Raw genomic sequence first — 25,205 nt, 5'->3', positions numbered from 1 at the left:
AGCAGCTTGGCTTAATGGTAGTGTCTTAGTTCCAACCCCCTACATGGCTCAGGCCCAAGGCCTGGTCTTGAATCCATGTGGCCATTAAAACTCAAGGTCACTGTGTCAGTAAAACCCCCAGCCCAACACCCACAGTGTGGCCCCGCCCACTGCTCTGGTTTTTGTTTAACACCCTTAGATTTGGGCTCCTGGGGACTTCCCTTACTTTCTCATGAACTGGTTACATGTTTTAGGGATATGTATTACAGTTCACCCACCATTTCAAAGTACTGAGCAGCAGGAAAGTTTTCAGATCCTCCATACTGCTGGACAGAGAAACTGCTAGATAAAGAGATCACATGGAATATCTGTATATGAAAATAGGCATGATCACACTACAGAGTTGAATACAAGGTTCCACGTTGAGATACCATCTTACACCAGAATGGTAAAAACTAACAAGGCAAGAAACAACAAATGTTGGAGAGGATGTGGAGAAAGGGGAACCCTCTTACACTGTTGGTGAGAATGCAAGCTGGTACAGCCACTTTGGAAAACAGTATGGAGGTTCCTCAGAAAGTTAAAAATAGAGCTATCCTATGACCCAACAATTGCACTACTGGGTATTTTCCCCAAAGATACAGATGTAGTGAAAAGAAGGGCCACATGCACCCCAATGTTCATAGCAGCAATGTCCACAGTAGCCAAACTGTGGAAGGAGCCAAGATACCCTTCAACAGACAAATGGATAAAGAAGATGTGGTTCACATATACAACGAACTCAGCCATCAGAAAGGATGAACACCCACCACTTGCATCGACATGGATGGACCTGGAGAGGCTCATCCTAAGTGAAATAAGCGAAGCAGAGAAAGACAATTATCATATGGTTTCACTAATATGTGAAACATAAGGAATAGCACAGAGGACATTAGGGGAAGGAAGGGAAAACAGAAGGGGGGGAAATTAGAGGGGGAGATGAACCATGAGAGACTATGGACTCCAGGAAACAATCTGAGGGTTTCAGAGGGGAGAGGGGTGGGGGAATGCGTTGGCCCTGTGATGGGTATTAAGGAGGGCATTTGTTGTAACAAGCGCTGGGTGTTAAACGCAAATAATGAATCATGGAACACTACATCAAAAACTAACGATGTACTACTGTATGGTGACTAACATAACATAAAAAACAAAACAAAACAAAAACCAAAAAACAAAAACACAAGGTCCCACACCAAGGTCATAGATGCAGCAACTGACTTGAAGAGAGAGTCCTCCCATGCTGGTTTCCAGAGGCTGTTCTCCAAGGAGAACAAATACTGATCAGATAAGCAATTCTGAAATCATGAGTCAAGTCCTGGGGACAGTGTACTATAGCTTTAGCTTCAAGACATCATCTACTGCAAGATCAGGTCTCATCACAAATGCTCCCTTCATTAAGCACCTGCTGGTTGTGTGGCTACTGAAGAGTCTGTGACCAATGTCCCTGAATCTGGCTGATAGTGGCAAAGGGCTGCTGAGCCCCTCTCGCCTCAAGGTGGAGTGTAACCCCAAGAGGACATCACTTAAGCCCTTGGCCCCTCCGTAGGAAGCTGGCCCAGCCCACCTCTAACTCCCTCAGCCCCCACCTCACTGGCTATGCAGTGAGCTCTGTGTCGTGGTGGGTTCATGGTCATGGGGGTGAGAATATGTTCCCCAAGAATCAGAAAAGTTCTGTGCCAACAAACACACCTGCTCTGGCCACAAGAGGACTCCTGCGATTCTAAGAAATAGACTACATCCTACATGGCTTGGTTGCTGTGTGCTAAGCAAGGTGCAGAGAATGGGCGAGTGGCATAGAGCCTGGAAGAGCTCAGAAGCCTAATTTCATAAAAACCTCTCCTCTATCACTTTTATCTCAAGCTCCCGAACGCCTGGTCAACGTCTGAGGAGGCCATTACTTCCATGGTGCAACAGGATCAGAGTCAATCTCCTGCTCCTCTTCTGGGCAAACTCTGGTCTCTATTCAAATGACCACCTTATTCTCAGCATAGCCTCTGCACTGACCAGCCCTGGTGTCATTGCCTTCATTGTCCTTTATGCCTGTTCTGTGGCCCCCAAAGCTCCTTCCCACCATCTTCCCACTTGAAAAAGCTGCTCCTTTCTCCTTAGACCCAGAGGCTCCTGAGTACAGAGGGACCAGAGTCTGGTCCTACATGGGAAGGCAGGCTGCTTGGTGGGAAAGCAGCACTGCACTGCTGGCTGAAACTGCACCCTCCCTGGTCTCTCGGGGCCCCCACACAGCCACCACCTACCTTTCCACGGCTGTTGGAGTCACACTGGTCAAGGCAGGAGCACCTGGCGTGGCTTTGGACCGCTCAGTGAATCGGGAGTCAAATGCTTTCATGGGTTCAATCTTGGATGGGGTTGTTAACACGGAGGGTGACGATGCAGCAGGAGTAGAGGTAGCATTCACACTGGGGGTGGGGGGTGAAAAGATGGGAGAGCATGTCAAGCACAACCCATCAAGCATTTGGGAGCCCCAGATTTGTGTTACTTGGAGCCAACTAAAAGGGGAACAAGTATCAAAGTTATATAAACCCAATTTCAAGATGTAATCTAATACTCCTATTTCTTTAATATTTTCATGTGTTAAAATCTGGAAGTCTGGCTATCTGAGAAGGCCATGAGCAATGCACTCATATGTGCCCCACTGCATTGTTCTGAGAGCTTCTGGGCGTACCATGGGCCTAGAAAGTGGTTCTTACAACCCTTTTTTTCTCACCATACAGCCATATATCCACAACCCGAATACAGCATCTCCACTCCAAACCACCAGCTTTTCCTGCTTCAACAAATGGTCTAATGAGAGAAGTCCCCCCCCCCCCCCCGCCCCCCCCCGCAACCCCCCCCCCCCCCCCCGAGTCCTGAAACCACTGTTTATTCCTGGCCTTCATCCTCAGCCAAACACACTGTGGCCTGGGTGGCCCCCTCATCTTACCTTGGCAATTATGCATTCTTCATACGCTCCTCCAAGTGCACACCCCATAGCCCTTGTCTTCTCCACAGGAGAGGCCTAGGTTTGAGCCTGCAAGCTTTCCCCCATGCCTAAGCACATCACATGTGCTGAGTCCCAAAGCCACTGGGCCTCCTACTGACCACATCCACCTGCCTGGACCCCAGAGAAGACACCTGGCAGGCATCTGGGAGCCCCCTCCTTCTCTCCCAGGACCTGCAGGGCCAACTGTTAAAATGTCTCACAGATCTGGAGCTGTCTGTCCTTCCCCAGATCCCCTTCCTAAGATGACTGGTGTAGCAATGCTCCTGACCGTGCAGTGAGGGCCTAAGCCACTTCCAGTGCATAAGTGTCAAAAGGTGGGGCTGACCCTGCAGCAGGTGATGTGTCCCTGGCCAGTTCCCACCCTTAGGAGCACATCTTGGGACTGCATCTTTCCCCAGGAGGTAAAGTCCTTATGGTCCTGTGCATCAGAGACTCACCTGAACAAGGTCTCCCTCCCAAGCAGGCCCTCAGAAAAACAATCAAGCATCTCTTTTTTTTATTGAAGGAGCCATGAAGTGTCAGTGGAACTGTGTCCAAATCTGAACTTTCCCCAGGGACAGGAGCAAGCCTTGGCATGCCCACTCACCTGTCCTTACTGACAGTATCACCAGCCGGCCTGGCGCCAGTTGTAGCCACAGGCTCTGTGGAGGGCTTCGAGGCGCCAAAGGAGTTGGGGGTACTGGAGTCCAGTGGCAGTAGCTGTGGATTGCTATGAGAGGAGAGCATGGTGCCCGCCAGGGAGCCCGAGAGTGGGATGCTGTTAAAGAATGCCGTGGAGAAGTCCCTGTTGTCAAGAACAAAAATCAGCCTGGGAAATTAAGACACCACATCAAGTACTTTCTATGTTTGAAGTAATTTTTTTCTTGGTCCAAAGATGAAGTATTTTTGTGGAAGAAAATGTGCAAAGTTACAGAAAAGTAAAAAGAAAACTAAAATTATGTCATATGCTAGGTGTAATTGAATCTAAGATGAACTGGTACTTTATGTACCATTAAGAAAGAAAAAATTACTACCAAATGTAATTGTTAGATGCCACTGATAATAAAATGTACTCTGATTTCAGAGATGCTAAAATGTGCAAACATGTGTCTCAGAACTCATGAAATGCAGCACACAGAGCAAAACTCCCTTTCATTATGGGCTGTATGGATATACCATAATTTACCTAACCAGCCTCTACTGAGGAATGCCAGGGCTGTCGCTCAGCTTTTTCTGTAAAAAACACTGCTGTAACAGGAGGCAAGATACTGCAATGCTAAGGCTAAGGGTCCTAGGCCAGTCCAGCCAGGTCTCACTCATTTGCTATACACAAGTTCTGGGACCTTGGGCACTGCAACCACTCTGTGCTTCAGGTTTCTAACTGCAAAACGGAAAGTGACAGGAACCTCCCCATGAGGTCAGAACTAATGTGGTCAGTGTAGCACACACTCAGAACATACAGTAGCTGCTCAAAAATACTCCCTATCACAATCGTCACTGCACTAGTTGTTTCACATATTACATGGGATAAATTCTGGGAAGTGGAATTGCAGCAGCAGATGGAATGTTCGTTAATGAGTTCTGCTTTAATAGTTCCAAAGTGCCTTCCTTGGAGGTTTAAATTCCAGCTACATATGAGAGTGCTTATTTCCCCAAACCCTCACCAACAGTCTTACCAAATTTCTTCATACTTGACACTTGACAATCTGTTGAAAAGCAGTACCTTACTGTAGTTTTAATTTGCAATTATTTTGATATGAGATTGAAATTTGTTCACATAGAAGCATTTGATTTCCTTTTTTGGTGAACGGTTTATATTCTTTGTGTATTTTCTATCTGGTACTGGTCTTTATTATTGACTGCAAGACCATTTACCTACCTAAAAAATTCCTTATATGAGCAAGAAGTACTTTCCCTAAGATTTTTTTTTTTAAGATTTTATTTTTAAGTAATCTTTACAACGATCATGGAGCTTGAGTTCACAGCCCCTAGGTTAAGAGCTGCGTGATTTTCTGACTGAGCCCGCCAGGCGCCCCTACGATGCTGTGCTTTGACTATTTATCGTACAATTTTCCTTGCCCCCAAAACATTATTTTTCTGTAGTCTGAATTTTATGCCATTTTTAAAAATGACTTTTTTTTACCCGATCATAAAAATTTATTCTTCTAAAATTTTAAACAACAAAAAAGTTAAATATTAAAAAAAAAATCGCTGAGCTGTTCAGAACGTATCTAATTTTAAGTTGTGAGGTAGGGATCCAACTTTGTTTCTAGAGGGTAGGTAGTCCTGACTCCCATTTATTAGATTAGCTGATGTTTCATCACTGATGCAAAATGCACCTTTAAAATTCCCATACACATTTGGGCTTACTTCTGGATTTTCCATTGTATCCCATTCCTCCGTCATGTGTTAGCATCCATTTTATTATAGTTTGTAAGTTTTAATTTCTGGTGGAGCTAGTCTTCTCTGATTTTCTTTTTCAGAAATATTTTAGCTATTCTTACTTATTTTTCCACATAAATTTAGAGTCAGCCTAATTTTGAAAACTCCTGTTAGTTATTTGTATGGGCTCATGTTGAGAGCAATCTATCATCTTATGATGTTGAGTCATCCTAGGGAAAACACGGGTATGCATTTCTAGTTTTTTTGAATTTTCTTTTAGTTCTCTCAGTATTAAATTTTTTCTTCATAAAGATCTACATTTCTTGTTACATCCTAGGTATTGCATTTGTGAAAGTGATTTCTTCCTTTTTATCTTCTAAAGGTGGTTGCTGCTACTTGATCGGTTGTATCCAGTCATCTTATTGTCTTCTTTTATTATTTACGGCAGTTTTCCCAGTTGATTCTCTTGTAGATAATACCGTCTTTAAATAATGTTACATTTTACCACCTCCCTTCCAATTTATTCTTTCTCTTGACTAACTGTATGAGCTAGGACCTCCAGAACAATGTTAAAGTATAGTCAACAAGTGAGGGCACTTGTTTAGTTTTTGAATTTACTTTAAAAAAAGGTACTTTTTATCAAATTAAGGAAGTATCCATCTATTCATATTTAACTAAATTTTAAATCAGAACAATGTTGAATTTAGTAAAAATGTCTCCTAAGCATTTGTGGAGATGATCATGTATTTCTTTTGATCTTTTGACATGTAGAAGGAAATTAAGTTTCCCCAAATTTGAACCATCTTGCTTTCCTGAAATCAACCTTACTATGGTCATAGTGTATTAGCAATGTAACACACTATAAGTTTCTGTTACTATTTTCAGCATTTTTGCACTGATGTTCAGAAATGAGACTCATCAGGCATTTATTATGTTACATCTTTGTCATGTTTTTGATGTAAATATTATGTTCATTTCAAAAAAGGTTTTGCAAGTTTTCCTTTTTTTTTCTATGCACTGGTGTATTTTAAATAGTATTAGAATGATCAGAACAAAACTTTATTAGAATTTCCCTGTGGGGGCGCCTGGGTGGCTCAGTCGTTAAGCGTCTTGCATCGGATCAGGGCGTGATCCCGGAGTTCTGGGATTGAGCCCCACATCAGGCTCCTACGCTGGGAGCCTGCTTCTTCCTCTCCCACTCCCCTTGCTGGTGTTCCCTCTCTTGCTGGCTGTCTCTCTCTCGGTAAAATAAATAAATAAAATCTTAAAAAAAAAAAAAAAAAGAATTTCCCTGTGATACCTTCTTAGTCTGGCGGCTTTTGGTAGGTTAGCTCTGTGATAGTGTCCTCTATTTCTTCTATAATAATTCAGGTATATAGATTTTCTTCAGTTTTTATAATCTTATTTTCCTCAAAATCATCTACTTTCAAATTTATTTGCACAGAATCCAGTAAAGAAGTCTTTCAAACTTTTGACTCATTCTTTATCTGTGATTATTTCCATTTAAAATACTTGCGCTTCTTCTTTTCTTGCTTGATTAGCTAAGCTAATCATTACCTATTCTATTGCTACTTGTTTTAACATAAGAATCAAGAGGGCAAAAATGCCTTTAAGACCAAAAGAATCAAGTTCTGGTGCCAGAAATATGTGCCCTGTGGCAGAAAGTTGGTTTAAGGTCAGGTAGAAAGCCACCTACCACCTCTGTCTCCTCATCAAGTAAGACCTGAAAGGATCCACAGAAGAAAAGTACCACCATCATCATCACCTCCGGGACCCTCACTCCCATAAGCTCGTCAGTGTTCAAAGCACTAGTAGGTTAACAATGGGAAAACGCCTTGATCAAAGGAAACCCACTCTCCGGGAAGAGTCAGGAGACTTGGCTCTGGCTCCATCTGGTCAGGTCTCTAAACTCCAGGGCCTCAGAACCTGCACACTCTAACATGAGGTCAGATCAGCATATCATATGACTGAAGGTCTCTTCAGACCTCAAGGAAGATTTAGGACAGCTCACAGATGAACAACTGCAAAATGCAGAGGACTACTGTGTGTGTGATGCCCTAAGCAGACTGGTTGAATGAGTATAAAACCAGAATGAATCACTTTGACAGTGGGGGTCTATTTCTCTCATGCAGGGCCTTATCATCTTTTGAATCAACATACACTGTTTTGGGGAGAATGACCAATATAAAAGCAAGCCTGACTACAGATGCTGAGACAACAGCAAATGGTGACTGAGTCCACTTTCCCCCTTCTTTGCCCCCCTCAGGGAAATGTGCCTTAGAGCCCTATTCTCTGACCAGCAATTTCACTTCTGGGAAGTATTCTGAGGTAACAGTCATGGGTGTGCTCAAAGACTCATTTACAATCACAAAACACTGGACACAAACTACAAGTCCACGGTGAAGGGGCTGGTCAAGTAAATCATGGTGCATTCACAGCCCGTGAACCTGGACAATCAGCAAGCCAATGCTTCAGAGGACTATTTATTAAAAAGGATGCAAGGTCAAGATACAGGAACAAGTGGGGGAAAAAAGACCAGAGATACAGATGCCAAAATGTTAACAGTAATTATATCTCAGAGACTGGATTATGGGTAATGTTTATGTCCTTCTTTGGGTTTTTACTATTCAACCGTGTGTATATAGAAGGCTATAAAAGGGAAAAATGAAACAGAAAAAAATCAGTCCGACTTCTCTCCCTGGTGTCTTCAATGCCCCACAAAAAATGAAGCAGAGCTGGCCATGTGGACACACTGGCCCTGTGAAGGCGCCCTTGCCCTCTGGCTTGTCACGGGCTCTTCCCTGCCCACCTTCTGCATGAGTCAAATGTGCAAAGGGCTCTGCAGGAAGCATAGGGCTTTGGGGCTGGTGGGAAGCTTGTCTCAACTCCCCCATTTCCAGATTCTATGGGTCAGATTGGCCAAAGAGCCTGTGAAGACCCGGATTATGAAAGTGCTAACTGGTGAAAGTAGAGAGGAAGACCTCCCAGATAAGGCCACAGAAAGTTTGGTGAGTGAACAAGTACCCGGTGTCCAGCTGTGCTATGCAGAGAGGCGTGATTCTTCTGCGACCATCTGCTGTCCGAGTCTCAACTTGTTTCTTCAAAAGATTCTGGCAAAACAGAGTGACATATATGAATAGAAAATTTTCTGCCAAGTATTTCCACATATCAAAAAATAAGGCTTCCAAGGAAATGAATTTTAATTTCCCTTTCTATGGCCTTTCTGGTCCAACTAAACTAAGCCACTGAGTCAAAAAAACAAGCATTTTTGTCAGGTGTGTGCTCAACTTCCTGCACAGTAAAGCAGCAAGGACAGAAAGTTCTGGCACCTTGCTGCAGCACCTTGCTCACCATCACCAGCACTGCAGGCCCGGCCAGGCTTCCTGGGAAGTGAGCAGGTGCCAGTCTGGTCGCTCCTGCCCAGCAGCTATGGGGCTCATTGAAGGAACAAATGAAGGAAACCTGCATCTTCAAGCCACTCACGTCTCTAAGCTGTGATCCGCAGATCTCTCATCAGAGCCATTTGTTCCACTGAAGGCTCATAGAATCAAAGGTTCCCAGTCACACACTGTGTCTCAATTACCTTGGGAGGTTTGTTACCCTGCATAAGCTCCTCGAGATGGTTTAAGCTCCCCAGGTAATCCTGACATTTCCTGCTCTGTTCCTGCCCCATGTCCACCCCTACTCCAGAGTGAGACATGGGCTTCCAGAGGAAGAAGCGGGGAGTCCACAGACATCTCCTTAAGGACAGAACCTGAAATCTATTGTTCTCAGTATCAAGAATTTCCTAGAAAGGCTAAAAGTGAGGTCTGGAAGTTCCCACAAGAGATGACCTCCTCAAGAGCTTCTTGGGACAAAGAGGCTTTTGACAAAGTGCTTTAGACTCCATTACTACCTCATGCAGCTGATGGCAATAGGGCCAGGTAGCCCCAAACTGGCTCACTCCTGGGTCCTGTTCTAGGCACAGCATACACTTGCCTCCCTACAACTTGTCTCTGTGCTCTGTTCAATAGACTGCATCCTCCCCTTGCTCTGTCCCTGGGTATGTACCCATGTCCTCAGTGCAATGGGGCCAAGCCCTTACCTTCCTAATGTCTTCCAGACTTTCCCCATTGACGACGCCAGCAACTGAGGCAGCTGAGCTCGTCTCTCTGGCCGAGGCACTCTTCTGGTCTAGCTGCTGTTGTTGCTGCCTGCGTTGGTATTTGAGCATCTCTGGGTTCTCAATGACGGCTGTGGAGAGCTGGGCCTCAGTCATGATGGCCAAGCTCTTGCCATACGTGGACTGGTGAATGCGGCTCTAGGGGAAGCAGAAAAAAGTGCAACAGACCAGCTGTAAGCAGCAAAGTGGTGCCTAGTGCCCACCGTGGGCGAGCTGCATGTTGGCTCTCCTGAGTCTAAGAGCAGAAAAAGTCCTAGGCAGAGGTTCCAGGGCTCTGGGTGCCAGCTCTCCCTCACCTCCCGCCCTATTCTACCGGTGGCTGACTAGATGACTCTGGAGAAGTCTTACACACTCTCTAAATGTTTACAGCCTCTTGTGTATCTAGAGCCAGGGATGAAAGTGAATGAGTAACTGATCAAATACCTACCACGTAGTCTGGTGCAGAATGAATGACAATGAACATTTGCTGAACTGAAATTAAGACAATCAAATTGCTAACGTAAGGTTCTTAAATCACTCCAAGGACCCCACTTTTGGGGAATCAGATGCTAAAATCCAGATCCTCCTTTCACTGTTCTTGTCTGCAGTCATCAGCCCCGTGTGCTTGTAAGTTGCCATGGGGCTGCTAACAGTGTCTTAGAGTAAGGGAAGGCCTGGCAAAACAGATCTAGAGAAATCTTTCTCTGCCCCTGCTGCCCCACAACATGTCCTGACCCTTCTGAGCAGGGCCCCTCCCTCCACCTTCCCAGGTCTCATTAGTCCCATGCGACAAGCTAGATAGGACCCCATGTGGGCAAGGACATGTGTGTCCCCAGCAAATCAGAGTGACTGGTGTGATGAGAAGCAGATTCATACAAGGATGTGCTAACGACCAACGGAGGCCAATAGTACATATGCCTCATAGCAGAGGATACTTGGGCAGGGGGAGGTGATGACCTGGGACCCATTTCTGCAGGGCCTGGTGTGCTATATGTGGCCAGGAACCTCCCTCCCTTGCTACCTGTCCCTTCTCCCCTCAATCCCTCCCCTGGAATCTGGAGGCAGAATTCAGAGTTTGGCAGAAGTTTACCTATGTTTCTTAAACATGGGGTCCCTGCCTGCCATCTGGGAAATGGTAAGCTAGACAGTATTATTTTGTAGCCCCCCACCCCCGCCGGCCCAACCAGGACTCAACAAGAGGGAGGGGCGTGCACAGCGATCCCAGGATACCTGACAACAGTGGCAGGGTAGAAAGAAGACCTGAGGCCATTGAGACACTCATCCCTTCACCGGCCAGTGACTCCTGGGGAGCAAGCCATTCTAGGTATGTCAACAAGGCAGGCCAGTGACTCCTGGGGAGCAAGCCATTCTAGGTATGTCAACAAGGCAGACCCCTACCCCCAAGGGGTTTACACCATAATGGGAGGTCCTACTGCTTATGAGGGAGCCTCTACCAGTAATTGCACCTTAAAGGGGAGAGCCGGCCACCTGCTTTGGGCTTTCATAAGGCTTCTTTCAGACAAATGAATACATTTCACTAAGCGTCATCAAAAGCCCATCTATAGAAACGTCTGCTTTCTAACTCTATGGTCCATTAAGCTGGGCCTTTCCCAAAGTCCTTGAAGAAGAAGAGCATATGGGCCACCCTGTCCCCAGCAAAGCACAGAGGGGAGGAGGCCTATGAGCATGGCTCATGGTTCTGTTCTCATACCTAAGGGTCATGTATGGTCTCTGCAAAGAGCCACGCTATTTTCTGAGGCTTAGTTACCAATAAAATGAATGAGCCCTGCCCTGTAGGGTTTTGTATAATTCATATGAAATAATACATGCAAAATGCATGGCCTAGAGTCTGGCATGCAATAAGTGCTAAGAAATGACCAATATTACTATTACAGTTGCTGCTCCGTGGCAACTATGTCTCTACAAGACAAAGAGGAAAGTGACACGAGCAGGGACGCTTGTGAGTTACTCCCGCTATCTCCCAGGGTGAAAACCTTCCAATCTGTGGCTAATTATAAGCTCAAGAAAAGATGCCCAACTTGTTTTCTTAGTTCCAGAACTGATTTCTGACATGAGTAAGAGTCTCATCTTTAATTTACTTTGTAAAGAAAATGAACATTATGAACTATAAAGGACAAATACCCAATAATACTTTAAGACACAGTGTATCTGTGTATATCCTAAGAGGAGAGTCCAATCGAAGGGGCCTCTCAGAGCTATGGTGGCTATTTCTGTGGCCTGAGAGCAAGTGCAGCACTCATGCCACTAGCTGAAGGTGTATTATGCTCTTACCTTCTCCTCCTCACTCAAGGGGTCTCCGAGCTCATCCTGGGAGAAATCTAGGAATGCCACAGAGCCATCCATGGAGCACACCAAGATGCCCAGCCCGTTAAGAGTCCTGAAAGAGATGGCCATTAGCAGCCTGGGGAGCAAGTGCTTATGGGGCTTACTCACACCTCCAAGGCTAGACCAGGAGGATGGCAGGCAGGACTTTACGTAGATGCCAGAAACCCCTTCATTCCCTTCTGTGGCATTCCCTGGTAGGGTGGGGGCAGGGGAGACAATCACGCCCTAGCAGGTTCTGGTGTCCTTTAGTTCTAACGCTAAGCATATGTACAAAGTATATCTCATCTTGTATTTTGTAAGAATTTAATTTTTATTTGTTTTTGAAACCACTTTTAAAAGGAACATTAAGTATACATCTGAATGAGGTCACTGAGAAGCAGAAAATGTGTTTCTACACTTGTGCTAAACTGGTTCATGCAATGACAAAGTGAAGCGAAACCAGAATCAAAGCACTCTCCATTTCCCAAAGACCAGTTTGCCTAAGAAGTATTTTCCAGGGGCAAATGCCAACAAAGCAAGGAGCACAGCAGCACTCTCCCAATTGCAGGCCCAAGCTGCCCTTTTCTGAATCGTGGGCAAACAGCACCCCAGGGGTCTGCTCTGGCTGCCACACCTTGGGCGGTGGTGGGGGGAATTCCTGGCAGCCTGACCCTAATCATATCTGGAGGCCTCGTGTTCCAACGTGTGGCTTCTCTTTTCCTAGCCTGTGCATTGTAAGAAGAATCCATCTTACCAGGAAATATCCATGATGGATTTGTCGAATAGCTCATGGATGACAACCAAAGGCCGTTTCAGACACGTGAGCTGGAAGGAAAGAAGCAGGAAAGATTAATGAAATGAATGAAAACGGCTTTCTGTCCACTCAGCTCACCAACAGTCCTAGAAGCCTTGGTCTGAATTTTTATTGACATATAGGGCATATTTGACTCTATTCGAACAGCAACCAGCAAGATCCCAAACTGTGGAAACCAAAACCTGCCAAAATAGGCATTTTAGTGTGGCACCTGTCTGAAGGGCTCACTGTGGTCTGGCAGGGGAGATGGCTTTATACATAGACAACCGAGAATGGAGAAGGGAATTCTAGAAAGGCCATGACCTGGGCAGAGGTCTACAAGCACGGGTAGGGTGCCAAGCCCTGGGCAGAAATGAGGCAGCAAAAGTAGCACCCAGAAGAGGAAAACAACCTCAGAGAGAAGCCAGCACACCTTCTCTGGGCCCAAGGAGTTCAGGTACATAGTAATGCAAAGCTCGGTGTAACTGGCTACATACATCACATGGGCTCATTCTACAAAGTGTGCGCGGATAGTCCAGCAACACCACAGTTTAAGTTGCCTTGAATTCAGACCCAGAGTTAACCACTATAACACTTATTTTCTCTTGGTCTATCTTTTGCAAATATTTTATTCTTGTCACATGATTGTGCTTGCTTGTTCATTTAATACATAGTAAGTATGTCATTGAACACCATAAAAAACTCTCTTTGATGACTGCACAACATTCACTACATGCATACTTTTATCTAGTCACTCAAAAGTTAGGCTGTGTGCCATCTCCACATCCCCACAGTTCACATGCTAGTGTCTGACCATGCTGCTGACAGGTCCAGGGACCACACAGCATGGTGGGCTGGGAGGGAACACCTTCTGCATGGCTTGTATCAGGTGCTGCTTCTGTGGGGGAATAGCTGCTGCAGCTACCCTAGTCCTGAGGACAGGGAATCTGAGCTACCAGGAATCCACAAGAAGAATCTTGCCCCTCATCTAATTCCACTTTCAGAAAAAAATAGCCCTATCTCTCCCCCCAAAAATGTGCCTACAGACCAGTCAGAAATCTGGAACCCGTGTGAACACCTGACCTCAGCATTCTAAGAAAATGAGGACATGATCAGTGATGTTTTGGTCAAAGCACCACAAATGGACCCCCAGGCCAGAAGGAGCCCAGGAGGAACAGGCCCTGAACTGCCTATGATGGCACTAGGGTTCAGGTTCTAAAATGTCATGTGAATGAGGGCCTGAAAAAAGAACTATAGTGTACATAGCAATCGACTTCTCTGGGACAAACAACTGTGATAAATGCAGCCACAGGACAACCTTCGAGTCTACAACTATAAGTCCATTCTGCTTATGGGGAAATTAGTAACTAGTTAGGAACAAACTATTGGCTGCTAAATGCAACAACAAACACGAATCTCAATAATATTATGCCGAGTGAAAGCAACACAAGACACAAAGAAGTAAACACTGCACAACTCACCGATGTGACAGACATCACTGGAGTGGCTGCCTTGGCCAAAGGGGGTTGGGAAGTGGTGTCTTGACTGGGCAGGGATGAGGGGTTATGGGGTGGTAGTTAGACTGTATGTATGTACGTCATACATGTATGACAACGCACCGAGGTGTACACTTTAGGTGAAAAGGTTATATATAGAAAGGTTTTCTAAAAGGAAGCAAACACAACATGCCAACTGAGGGTATTCCCTGAGCTGCTCTGAGTAGGGCTCAGGGTGGCCTCTCCTAGCTGGGCCCAAGCCTAGTCTTCGTCCTTCCCTCTTCTTGGGGTAACGAGGGGGCCTAACCCCATGTATAGGGCGGAAGCACACACTGAGCACCATTAAAAGTGTGGGGGAGGGTTCTCTTCTTCTAGGCCTCTGGGCTCCGCCTCCTTCACCAGCCCATTCTCCCTCCCCACCCTGCAGGAGCCACAAAAGCTCTTAGAGGGGGGTTGGGGGGAGTGAGTGGGGGCTCACCCAGACAGAGAGAGAACGGTCCTTGCTGCCAACAGCACAGCAGCAATACGGGCAGCTGGGCTTTGCAGAACTCCCATTCTTCTGCTTCTTTTTGAAGATTTTTGGGTTGAATTTCTAAAGCCAAATAACAAATGTTAAAATAATTAATCAAGCATCAAGCACATACCCCATGCCAAGTATCAGAAATGTACCACAATACCAGCCTGTCTGCAGGAAACCCACAATGACATTCTCCCAGTCCCAGGCACTCGGCAAGCTTTGCTTCATCTTCATAACTACCCAGGAGGCATTTTGCTGAGGTTGAAATGGAGTCTCAAGAAGGCCAGGAAATGGGGGTCAAGTCACCCAATGAGTAAGTGGTAGGACAAGGATTTAAAGCTGGCTCTACCAACGCTCCATTTGTGGGCCTGCAGCCAGGTTGATGGCATGGGAGCTACTGAAACTGGCTCTCTGAATTCCTCCTGGCCTGAGCAAGGCCAGTTCCAGGACCTGGATTTAGGGACAAAGTCTTGACAGAGGTAAATGGTATTGTCAGATATCCACTCCGTTAATCCCTTCCCCTTCACTGTAGTTGTTGCTCAGAGTCAAAACTGTCTAGCAGATACTGATCAGCCCTGAATAATCTCACTTGGCCAGGGACAATGGCTAAGTCACGCTAAAGTCTGCATTGGGGGTTATCCTCAGTGTATTCTGGGTGTTGCTTTTGGCAAGGTTAAAAGCACACGAAGAGGTCCTGCCACATTCCTGGATTGAAAGGGATGGGAACTCTAGATTCAGAGCTGGAATCCCCAAGCCGGACAACTGAGGAGGAAGGGTGGCTCCCTGGAGCCTGATATCAGCTGGCTTGGCCCACAGGGATTCTAATTCCAGAGGGCAGGCAGGAATAGCCGGTGGTGCAGAGACCGGACAACATGGAACCTGGAGGTTGTGCACCCTGGGCTTGAGTCTCACCCTGAGTTGGCTGAGAGGCCTCAGTACCACGATCTCACAGAGCCACTCTTACAGTGTCTATGAGGACTACCTGACAGTCATGTGGAAGCACTGTGCTACCCTGAAGCAGTGATTTTCAAACATTTTCATAACAAGGACCTGGCTTCAAACAAAGTCCTACATGGATTCCAATACAAAAAAAATTAAAGAGGCAATATTTTATTTGTATAAAACATACATATTTAAGTCACAACATATAATATTTATCATTATTTTAAAGATTTATTTATTTATTTGAGAGAGAGAGCGTGCCAGTGTGTGGGGGGAGGGGCAGAGGGAGAGGGAGAGAATCTCCAGCAGACTCCCCACTGAGTGCTGGATGAGGGGCTCGATCCCATAAGCCATGAGATCATAACCTGAGCTGAAATTACGAGTTAGACACTTAACTGACTGAGCCACCCAGGCATCCCTATAATATTTATTATTAATTTAAACAATTGGAAAGATGAGCTCATTTTAAGGAACACAAAAGACTGAGATCAGGGTCCTGGATGATCCTTCACTTTATCAACCTTAGCCCACCAACCTATTTACTTTGTTTTGGTTGCCCAGTGCTGAGAAAATACTCGTTAATGGTAGTCCATATCTTCGGATACCCTTCACCTTCCACGTAAGACTGGGCGGGGCAGCTCCAGATTCAGGTGATCCACAGCACGGCCTCACACCTCTGCCTGGCCGCTGCTGGGGTGCAGGCACGCATGCTTAGCAGCCACATGCTACTTGTCAGGACCACCATGCATGAGTACCCAGAACCTGACCCAAATGTGTAAAAAGGCTAGTGTGGAACTACAATATTCCCAATCAAAGATTGATTTTGGTGATACTCATTAAAACATGTGAGTATATACTGTTTTGTCAAATCTGTTTAAAAATTATGAAACATAAGTAATTAAAATGAAACAAGAATGTGGCATGTGCTGACTCTCAGAGCCCACCACCTTAGTCCCACATGTGACCCAGCCTTGGGGCAAGACACCATCCAGGTGGATGCTAAGTACACTCACCACGACAGTCACAGCTTTCCGGTGCCCGACAAAGTCCATGTTGGTCTTCCAGCCCTCCCGTTCAATGATCTGGGCAGTGGGGCCAGAGTTGTTCATGGCGTGGGCAGACACCAGGTAGTGCCCATCAGGTGACCAGCTGAGCCGCAACACATGGGTTGTCCCTCCACACTGAAAGAAACACCTGCACTTGGAAGGAGCTCCAGACCAACTGTGTGACCAAAACTCTGTCCTCAAGAATAAAGTTGAATTCTAATTTATAAACGTATGATGGTGGAGCATGTTCGCGAGCTTCTGGCTACGCCGACAGCTGTAACACTCCAGTCTCTCCAGGTGTCTAATAAGAAAGGCTCTGTCAGATGAGATTGGGAGCTGTAGCATCCTAAACTCCCCTACGGGAGCTGAGCATAACACAGTGGCATAGGCCTGAGGGGATCTGTAGGACAGCTACCTCTTTTAACTGTCAATTCTGTCTGGGCCAAATCTGTCTGGCCACTGACCTTTTTCTTCTGCCTAGCAATGTTAACCCAATCACATGAGGTCTGCAGAGCATTCACTTCAGTGGAGAAAGAGCTCTGTGGACCCTCAGGAGCCTGTTTCTGTAATGGAGCCAGTGACCATGAGCCATTCCATGTCTTCTCCACCCTGTCTCAACTGAAGCCTGGTGGTGCTACTAGCAAAGAAGAGCTTCGTAAAGTCCATATAAACCATAAAATGCGTGGCAGAAAAGCACTGTTCCCCTGGCCTGGACTAGGGCTGAAGCAAGGCATCCCTCGACATTATTATTCCTGTAAAGTGAGATGATATGGGCCAGAAAACCAGTCCCCTAAAGCTCAAGGTCAGTCCAGGGCAACCTTAAAGACTTAGAAATTAAGATCTTGGCCTCATAGCCTCAGAGAAGGGTAGGACAAGGTGTGGCCTTGAGTTCAGTGACATACCTGCCTCAAACCCACCCAGGCCCACCCGAGGCTGAGGAGTCCCACCAGCTCCCACTGGGATTCCAAACATTCCTGCCTATCTCCATAGCTGCCCCCAGGAACCCTGCTAGTGGGACCCTGCTGCCTGGTTGCTGGAGCCCTGAGAAAGATCTCCAGAAGGCATGAGGCCCCATGTCCTCTGTACCAGGCTGGAGCCAACGAAGACAGGACTAAGAAGGGTGAATACCAGTGCTAATGTGGTGCTGCTGGTTTGGGGAAAACTGAATACATGATTTCCACCTTTCTTCTGCAGCCAGCCCTGACCCATGGGCAAATGTCTACATCTCCTGCAAAACTTTGCTCACAGCCCTTCCTCTGATGCAATCAGCACTCCTGGGCTATTTCTGCACATTCTGGACAACTCCATCACCATACTCACAACGGATGTGAAAGTCTATCTTTCCCACCAGGCTCTAAGTTTCAAGGGAGAGATTCTGTCTCAGTCCACTTTCATTTCCTTTATCCAGTAATGCCCTTCTCATTGTAGGCACTTACGAAAAATCTAACAAATAATGGAGACCTTGAACTCTGATCATATGAAACAAGAACCCAAATAAAAGAAAAAAATACTACACAAATCACTGCAGTCTGACATCCAAACATTCTGCACGCTCACACTACCCAAGAAAGAAGTTGGCTGGCCTGTAAAGTGCAAGTCAGTGAGTAAAGCCACAGCACAGTCAGGAAAAAAAGAAGAGATGGCCTCCTCCACCTGTGTGGCACAATGGTATGGAGGTATCACTAAGGTTCTCTTCAGCTTTTTCTCACTTCAAAGTTGGACATTTAATACCATCTGAGAAATGAAAGATTTTCATCATCTGACTCTTTGGGCCAGAGTGCTCACCCCAGAGAACCCTGACAGTCTGCTCAGGCCCCCAGACCCTGCATTTACCCACAAGGTATGGACCCCAGCCAGCTTCTACTCTGTGCATGGAGGCCGGGGTGGGGTGGGGGCTGTTGGACTGAGCTCCCTGGGCTGTCTCCTTACCTCATCAAAAGGCTTGGTGATGCTGGTCTCCAACTGCCAGTCCAGCGTTCTCCACACCTTTAGGCTGCGGTCATCAGCTTGAGAGGCAATGTATTTACCAACAGGGTCCCAAGTCAACCCCTTTACCAAGCCAGAATGGCCTCTCAGAGTAGCTAGAATTTCTGTGGAGGAAAAGAAGAGATTGGAAAAGCATTAGCTAGGGAAAAATGATGAGTCTGTATAGAAACATGAGCTGCAATCCATGGGCTATGGAACAGCTAGCCAAGAGAAGGGACCTCAGGAGTCCACCTTGGCCAGCTCCCATACCTGGGCACAAGCAAAAGAGCCCCCTAATCCGATCTCTATCAAGGCAAAAGCAACTTGAAAGAAGGACTGTACCCAGGAGACAAGCACTGTGATTTCCCTTCAGCCACAGCTAATACTGAGCCTGCACAAGCCCCTAAAAGTCAGGCAAGCAGGGATCCAGGATTGGGCCAGAACCAAATTCTGCCCCTTTGACTTGTCTGTGGTTGGCAGCTCTGCCCGTCATTTCTCTGTCTGAATGGGAGGCCATGCCCACCTGGGTTGTAACATCAATATTTCTGATTTGAACCTCCCTGGCAGCTCCCTGATAAAGAGTAGGCCTAAAAGCTCAGGGGATGCAGCACTGTGCTGAAAGTTCTTTGTAAGTCATCACTGAGGACAAAGGTGTATGAGACAGCATGTCCTAGAGACCTGTAATCTAAATGCTGCCTCAACTTTAAAACTGGCCCTCCGTGACTACAATGAAAATGCACCCCCCCCCATCCTGGTGACTTACAGAGAGAGAAAATGACTGGGACCAAGTTCATGGAGAATGCTTTTTAGCCCATGAACAAAACACATTCAGATACCAAACAGGAATAGAAGTATCTTACTAGTTATCAACTGCAATAATATGCCAGGTTATGTCATCTGTTGTGACTTTAAACACATTAATAAGAAATACCAATCTTTTGCAAAACTGGATTTGTTAGCCTATAACTGCTCAGAAGCTTCAGAGAGGAGATGGCATCTGAGTGGAGGCCAGAGCCCAGCAGTGGGGAGGCACGCGCTCAAAGGCATGTGTGTGTAGGGGGAATGCCAGGTGCCCAAGCACAGGCAACACCACCCTATCACCCTCATGAGCTGTGGCACATCCGCACTAGCACTCAGTTACTCTTTTTTTCTTTAACATAAACCTCTTTTAAAACCTTAAACAAATGTCACTGACGAAGAAAAAAAGAACTGAGTTACTGACAAGACACATGGATCCCCATTCACTGTGAGACACTTGTTACCACCTTAAGAGACAGAGAGCCCACCCTGCTCCAGGTGATCAGCCCATTTTTGCCGCCACCCAGTCAGAGGCCCAGACCTGGGAACTTCACAGCATTCCAGATGACAACAGTGTTATCCACGCTGCACGAGGCCAGCCAGGCATCATGAGGAGACCATGCTACATCCATCACATCTGGAAGACAGAGGGCTGGCGGTGAATCTCTTACCTGGTGTGCAGACTCAGTGAGGGGGGCACTCGGCAACACCTGCCAGGTGGGCCAGTAGCCCCTAGCATCTCATGTTTGAGGAAACTTGACTTGAAATAATCATAACTAGACTCTTTCTTAAAAACCAATCTGTAAAACTTCCCCACTAAGGTTTATGAACTGGTCATGACATTTGAAGCATCTAAGTGGCTTCCCTCACCCCTCACAAAAGAGGTAACTGAGGGCATAGCTGAGAGCTTGGGGTCCCATATAAAAATCCTGGCTCTGACACCTGCTGGGTCTGTGGCCTCAGGCTCTCTAAGCTTGCTTCTCTGATCCCAGTTGGGCCCTTTGAGCACTATAGGCACAGCACCTGGCAGAATGTCTAGCACACAGCCAGAGTTCAATAGCTGCCCAATGAGTGGGAGGCCATCTTCAGGCCCTTCTCCTCACGAACTGGACCTCATCTCTAAGACCCCACCAGAGTATCCCTTCCGAGAGAGCCCCCAAACACAATCACCCATGTTCAATTCCTTGTGACTCAGTTTTCTTATCTATAAAATGCAGATTAAAAAAAAAAAAGCCCTACGCTCGGAGGGTTATTATGAGGATTAAATGTGAGAAATTGCTGTAGCACGGTGCCAGGCACACACCAAGACATCGATAAAGGTCAGCTGTGACGGTGATGATGACCGGGCCCATCTCGCCGTGCAGGGGTGATTTTTCTAACCTCTGTGCCTGGTGCAGTGCTAGGTGTACAGAAGAATGGCTGGTGAGGTGAAGAAACAGAAACACAGCAGCAAGTTAATAGCTATCTAGTCCTCTCCTCATAGGATTTTTAAAAAGGTGTAAGCAAAATACTCAAAACTTCTATTTTGTTTTTTTTCTATTTTTTACAATCTTCAGGGACAGCTTGATGAATTTTTTCCACAAAGGTACTGCACTTTGTATTTCACACTGCATATGCACTAGTGTGCTGCATATAGTATCCTCACAGCCTATGTGATCCTAAGGGCTCCTTTAGTTTTGCTCTGCATTCTATGTCTTTGAAAGCATTCAATACCATAAACAGACCTGATTCAACAATGAACTATTAACTGGGTCCCAGGTTTCATGCTAATGAGCACATGGGTGTATGCCATTCTCCACACTCTAGTTTATCTCTTGTGACTGATATCCCAAAGTGGGACTCTGGGCAGAATGCCTGAAGACTTTCCTAAGTCTGGACTCTCTTAACCCTGTAGACAGCTTTCCAGAAACTGCTATGACTTCACACTTTTATAAGCAGAATGTCCATTTAAAAATTCTCTGGATTCTTGAGGATTACGATTTTCCCTTCTAACTTATTAAGTACATTTTTATATCTTAACTTCACTTTACTAATGAAAGTGTAGATTTCTCATATCTGTCCAAAGTTGTCTTCTTGGACTATTTTGCTCCCAACTTCAGTGTGTTGGAAGGCCTTTTGTGCAGTGGGTCTAACAAACACCAATGCAGTGCCTACAAAAACGAGGAATAAAAACTTCCTCTAGGAGCTTAGAGGCCAGGAGGGGTACATATGTAAACATCAGAATTTCACTGTGGACCTAAGTCCTAGAGCACAGAAGTGGTCAGCTGGGAATTCCAAAAGGGAGATGTGATTTTCCTAGCAATTTCCACGGACTACTGATAATACAGGCATTAGCTGCAAATTCTATCAGTTTCTCTTCCAATACTGTAAGAGGTTTATATATAGCAAAGTCTGTTATTCTCCTTTGTGACACCTTTTATTGCCTGTTAACCTTAAAAAAATATTCCCTCTGCTAGAGATCTGATGAATATTCAATTGTTTTCTTTAATTATTTAGAATGTTTTTCTCTTTAATATTTGGATTTTATTTCAGTGCATGCTGTATTTAGTGAGGCTCTACATTACTCTTCCCTCATCTACAAACTGTGTAACGGTTATTCTATCACAAGTGGGGAGTAATTCTTTCTTTCCATAATTGATAAGTGGTGCCTCCTTCACAGTAATATGCCAAGTTCCGAGTTACATGTAGTCTACTTCACTGTTGTTAGTTTTGCCCCCAAACTCATGACGTTTTCATCATTGCAGCTTTGAATTATTTCTTCTGCAACCTTCCTTATTCTTCCAAATGCTCTTTGGAGTCACTGCTGAGTTATGCAATAAAGCCACTTATGGACTAATTTTCCACTAATTTTCTCCCTACACCCCAGTTTTGGAGCTTCTGTCTTCAGACTATACCATTCCCGCTCTTTCTCAGTGCACATCTACATACATCTGAGATCCTCCTGCATTTGAAGAGTTAAGTTTCTGGTCACTGTCATTTTTGATACTCTCATTCTTGGTCATTCTAGTAGGATGACCGGCTTACTACCTAAGGCTCTCAGATCCTTACGCTCTGCCTCCTCCTCCAATAACCGTGGCTTCCGCTACCTCAGGCATTCATTCCCAGTCATGCCCAGAGATCCCCCAGAACAAATCACTGTAATTCCTCCCTGGTTTGAATTCCAACCCTTCCATACTCCTACCAACAACTGGTGCTTCCAGCTCCCTCTCAACTCCAAAAGAGCTTTCAGGTGCTGTGGTCCTTCTGCTATCTGTCTCCCTGTTTGGCTTAGAGTCCACTATACCCTCTGCTCTTCTGTGTTTTCACAGGTGCGTGACAAAACCTAGCCTGGTTCAATCTAGCTCTGTCCTCCCCTGGGTCTTTCTTGAGGACCCTCTAATGAGGCTTCCACCCAAATGCACCAACATGAACAGCACAAGACAATGTCATGGGCGGCCTCCATGTCATCAAGTCCAATAGTCAATATCCTCAGTCCTCACCTGACCTCAAGGCAACATGTGATGCGCTGCTCAATTGCTTCTCCTTCAAATGTTCTCTCCACTATCTTAACTAGCCTCATGTCTCCATCTTATCCTCTTTCACTGGTTCCTCATCACCCCTGAAACCCAGCCTCCATGGCCTCCTGTCCCACATACACTTCACCCCTGTACTTAACTCTACAAAATGCCTATGTAGCAGGGCCACTTACACCCCTGCTAGGCAATGCAAACTGAACATGTCCCGGAGCCAATTCCTAAACATTTCCCTCAGCAAACATTTCTGCCCCACCTACATACCTGCTATCAGGTGAGGGCAACTACATCCTTAACACCCTCCAGACCACAGTCTGGGAAACCGTCCTGATTCCTTTGCTTATCTCACACCCTACATCCCATCCACCAAGAACTCTGCAACTGACTGCTGCTCCTCCTGACTTCCACCGCTATGACCGAGATCCACTCTCTCACCGAGATTATGTCAGCAGCCTCCTCAGTGGTCTTTCCAGGGCTGCCTGTGGTCCATGCAGCTGCCACAGGCCTCCTCACTCCTCTACTCAAAAATCCTACTGAGCCTTCCCATCTCACTCAGAGAACAGCCTCTCACGGTGGCCATGTCCTAGCCTCAGGTGGTTCTCTGAACACACCAAGCAAACATGCACACTCCTAGGCTACTGTCCTGGCTATTCCTTCAGCCTGGAAAGCTCTTTAGATGTGCACACAGTTGTCCCCTAACCTCCACCTGGTCTCCCCTTGTATGTCACCTTCTCAGTGAGGCCTCCTGGAAAACCCTATCTCATTTTGCTCCTCAGCACTTACCTTCTAGTTTCTAATGTGACTAGTTGTCTGTGTCTCTTATAAGAATGTAAATGCCCTGAGGGTAGAACAGCACCCAGAACATACCAGGTGCTCAATAAATATTTGTTAAATGAAGTTGGGAAAAAAACAGTGTCTTTATTTTATTCGGTCTTTCCATTTATGAAGTGGCCACTTTATTTCTCTCAAAAAGGGTTTGTGGTTTAAGTCTTACAGATTTCGTACATTTCTTGGTAAGAGTATTCCCGAATATTTACAATTTTTCTTCCTGCTGTGTAAGAGTTCTCTTTGTATCATTAGATATTCTAATTGGCTATTACTAGTGAAAGATGAATAATTAAAAACTTTCTTATTTGAGACCAACTCAATGACTCATTATTAGCCCTAGATGCTTTTCAATGCTTAAGTTCTAATGCTTCTTAGTTTCAATGCTTCTTAAGTTCTACAAATATTTTCCAATGGTTTGAGAAAGACATTTCATGTTAAGGCAATAGCTTCCTACAGCCATTTAAAAAATATTTTTATTAAAAATTGGTGCTAAATTATCTAATATCCCTTTCAGAACACCTCCTAAGATGACTTGTTTTGTTTTAAAAGTAGGCTCCATGCCAGCTTGAACTCACAACCCTGAGATTAAGAGTCACATGCTCTACCAACTGAGCCAACCAGGTGCCCCAAGTATCTTTTCTTATTTAACCTCTTAGTATGTTGTTATAGTAATAGATTTCCTTTACACAAAATTCTTCCATTATAAATAATATTTAGTCAAAATGAATTACTGTTTTCAAGTTACCAAATTCACGAGCATTATGCTTCTGATTTTTCTTTTTTCGTATTTGTCTAAGCTTTTGATTTACTGTTATTTTTTTAGGTTTTGGAAACCCAGGGTGACAGCTTTCTTTGAAGAATAAATATTTCTATATTCTGGAATAATTTTTCCTAAAAGCTTGAAACCATGCATCAACAAATCAAAAAATAACTTAGTATCAGGAAGCATTTCTGATGATTCCAGTTTTTTCACTGGTTACTACTTAAAGTTTTCCTAACCTTATGGTATCAATTCTGAAAATTTTTATTTTCTAGAAAATTTTATTTCTTTTAGTATTTTATTTTATTTTTCATTTTAATAAACATTATGCTGTACTCTGTGATAGTTTTTTTCCTCCAGGTTAAATGTTTTTTCTAGACCCTTTACTTCTAATTTCATCTAGGTTTTTTCCTTCCTACCCTCCCTCCCAATTAAATATGCCAAGTATATATTTTTCACACTTTGCTTTCAAAGACCCAGTGCTTTCTATTTAATTATTTCTGCTTTTCCACTGATTTTTCTTCTTAAAGAGTTCTGTCCATAACTGCTATCAGGACCACTGAACAAGGAATGGGTGTCCCTGCTGAAAGTGGCAACCCTACTTGCCTGGTAGAGGACAGCCCCGGGATAGTGGGCCTGGAGAGAAGTTGAGGTTATGGCTCAGCACAAGCGTCAGGTTAGGGAACCCATCAAAGGCCTCACTGA

At 45.3% G+C, this 25,205-nt stretch overlaps 1 protein-coding gene across 6 annotated transcripts in view; it reads right to left on the bottom strand.

The window, feature by feature from the left end:
• The window catches only part of LOC100467668 (protein HIRA), an 88,420-nt gene that overhangs the window by 39,234 nt on the left and 23,981 nt on the right, over positions 1-25,205 (bottom strand). For 4 of the 6 annotated variants that reach the window (XM_019801111.2, XM_019801112.2, XM_011226688.3 and 1 more), the window contains 10 exons: positions 19,942-20,037; positions 18,567-18,727; positions 16,605-16,772; positions 14,611-14,724; positions 12,598-12,668; positions 11,811-11,916; positions 9,462-9,677; positions 8,402-8,487; positions 3,603-3,800; positions 2,271-2,432 (listed from right to left, as the gene is read on the bottom strand). In XM_019801111.2, the coding sequence (XP_019656670.1) occupies positions 2,271-2,432; positions 3,603-3,800; positions 8,402-8,487; positions 9,462-9,677; positions 11,811-11,916; positions 12,598-12,668; positions 14,611-14,724; positions 16,605-16,772; positions 18,567-18,727; positions 19,942-20,037 (1,378 nt within the window). Of the gene's footprint in view, positions 1-2,270; positions 2,433-3,602; positions 3,801-8,401; positions 8,488-9,461; positions 9,678-11,810; positions 11,917-12,597; positions 12,669-14,610; positions 14,725-16,604; positions 16,773-18,566; positions 18,728-19,941; positions 20,038-20,703; positions 20,820-25,205 lie in introns of all 6 variants that reach the window. The other 2 variants (XM_034642776.1, XM_011226687.3) reach the window with 1 other exon arrangement.

This window comes from Ailuropoda melanoleuca, chromosome 14, assembly GCF_002007445.2.
Source record: "Ailuropoda melanoleuca isolate Jingjing chromosome 14, ASM200744v2, whole genome shotgun sequence".
NCBI lineage: Eukaryota > Metazoa > Chordata > Mammalia > Carnivora > Ursidae > Ailuropoda > Ailuropoda melanoleuca.
The sequence above is the reverse complement of the archived record's forward strand: the minus strand, read 5'-3'. Positions and strand labels throughout refer to the sequence as shown.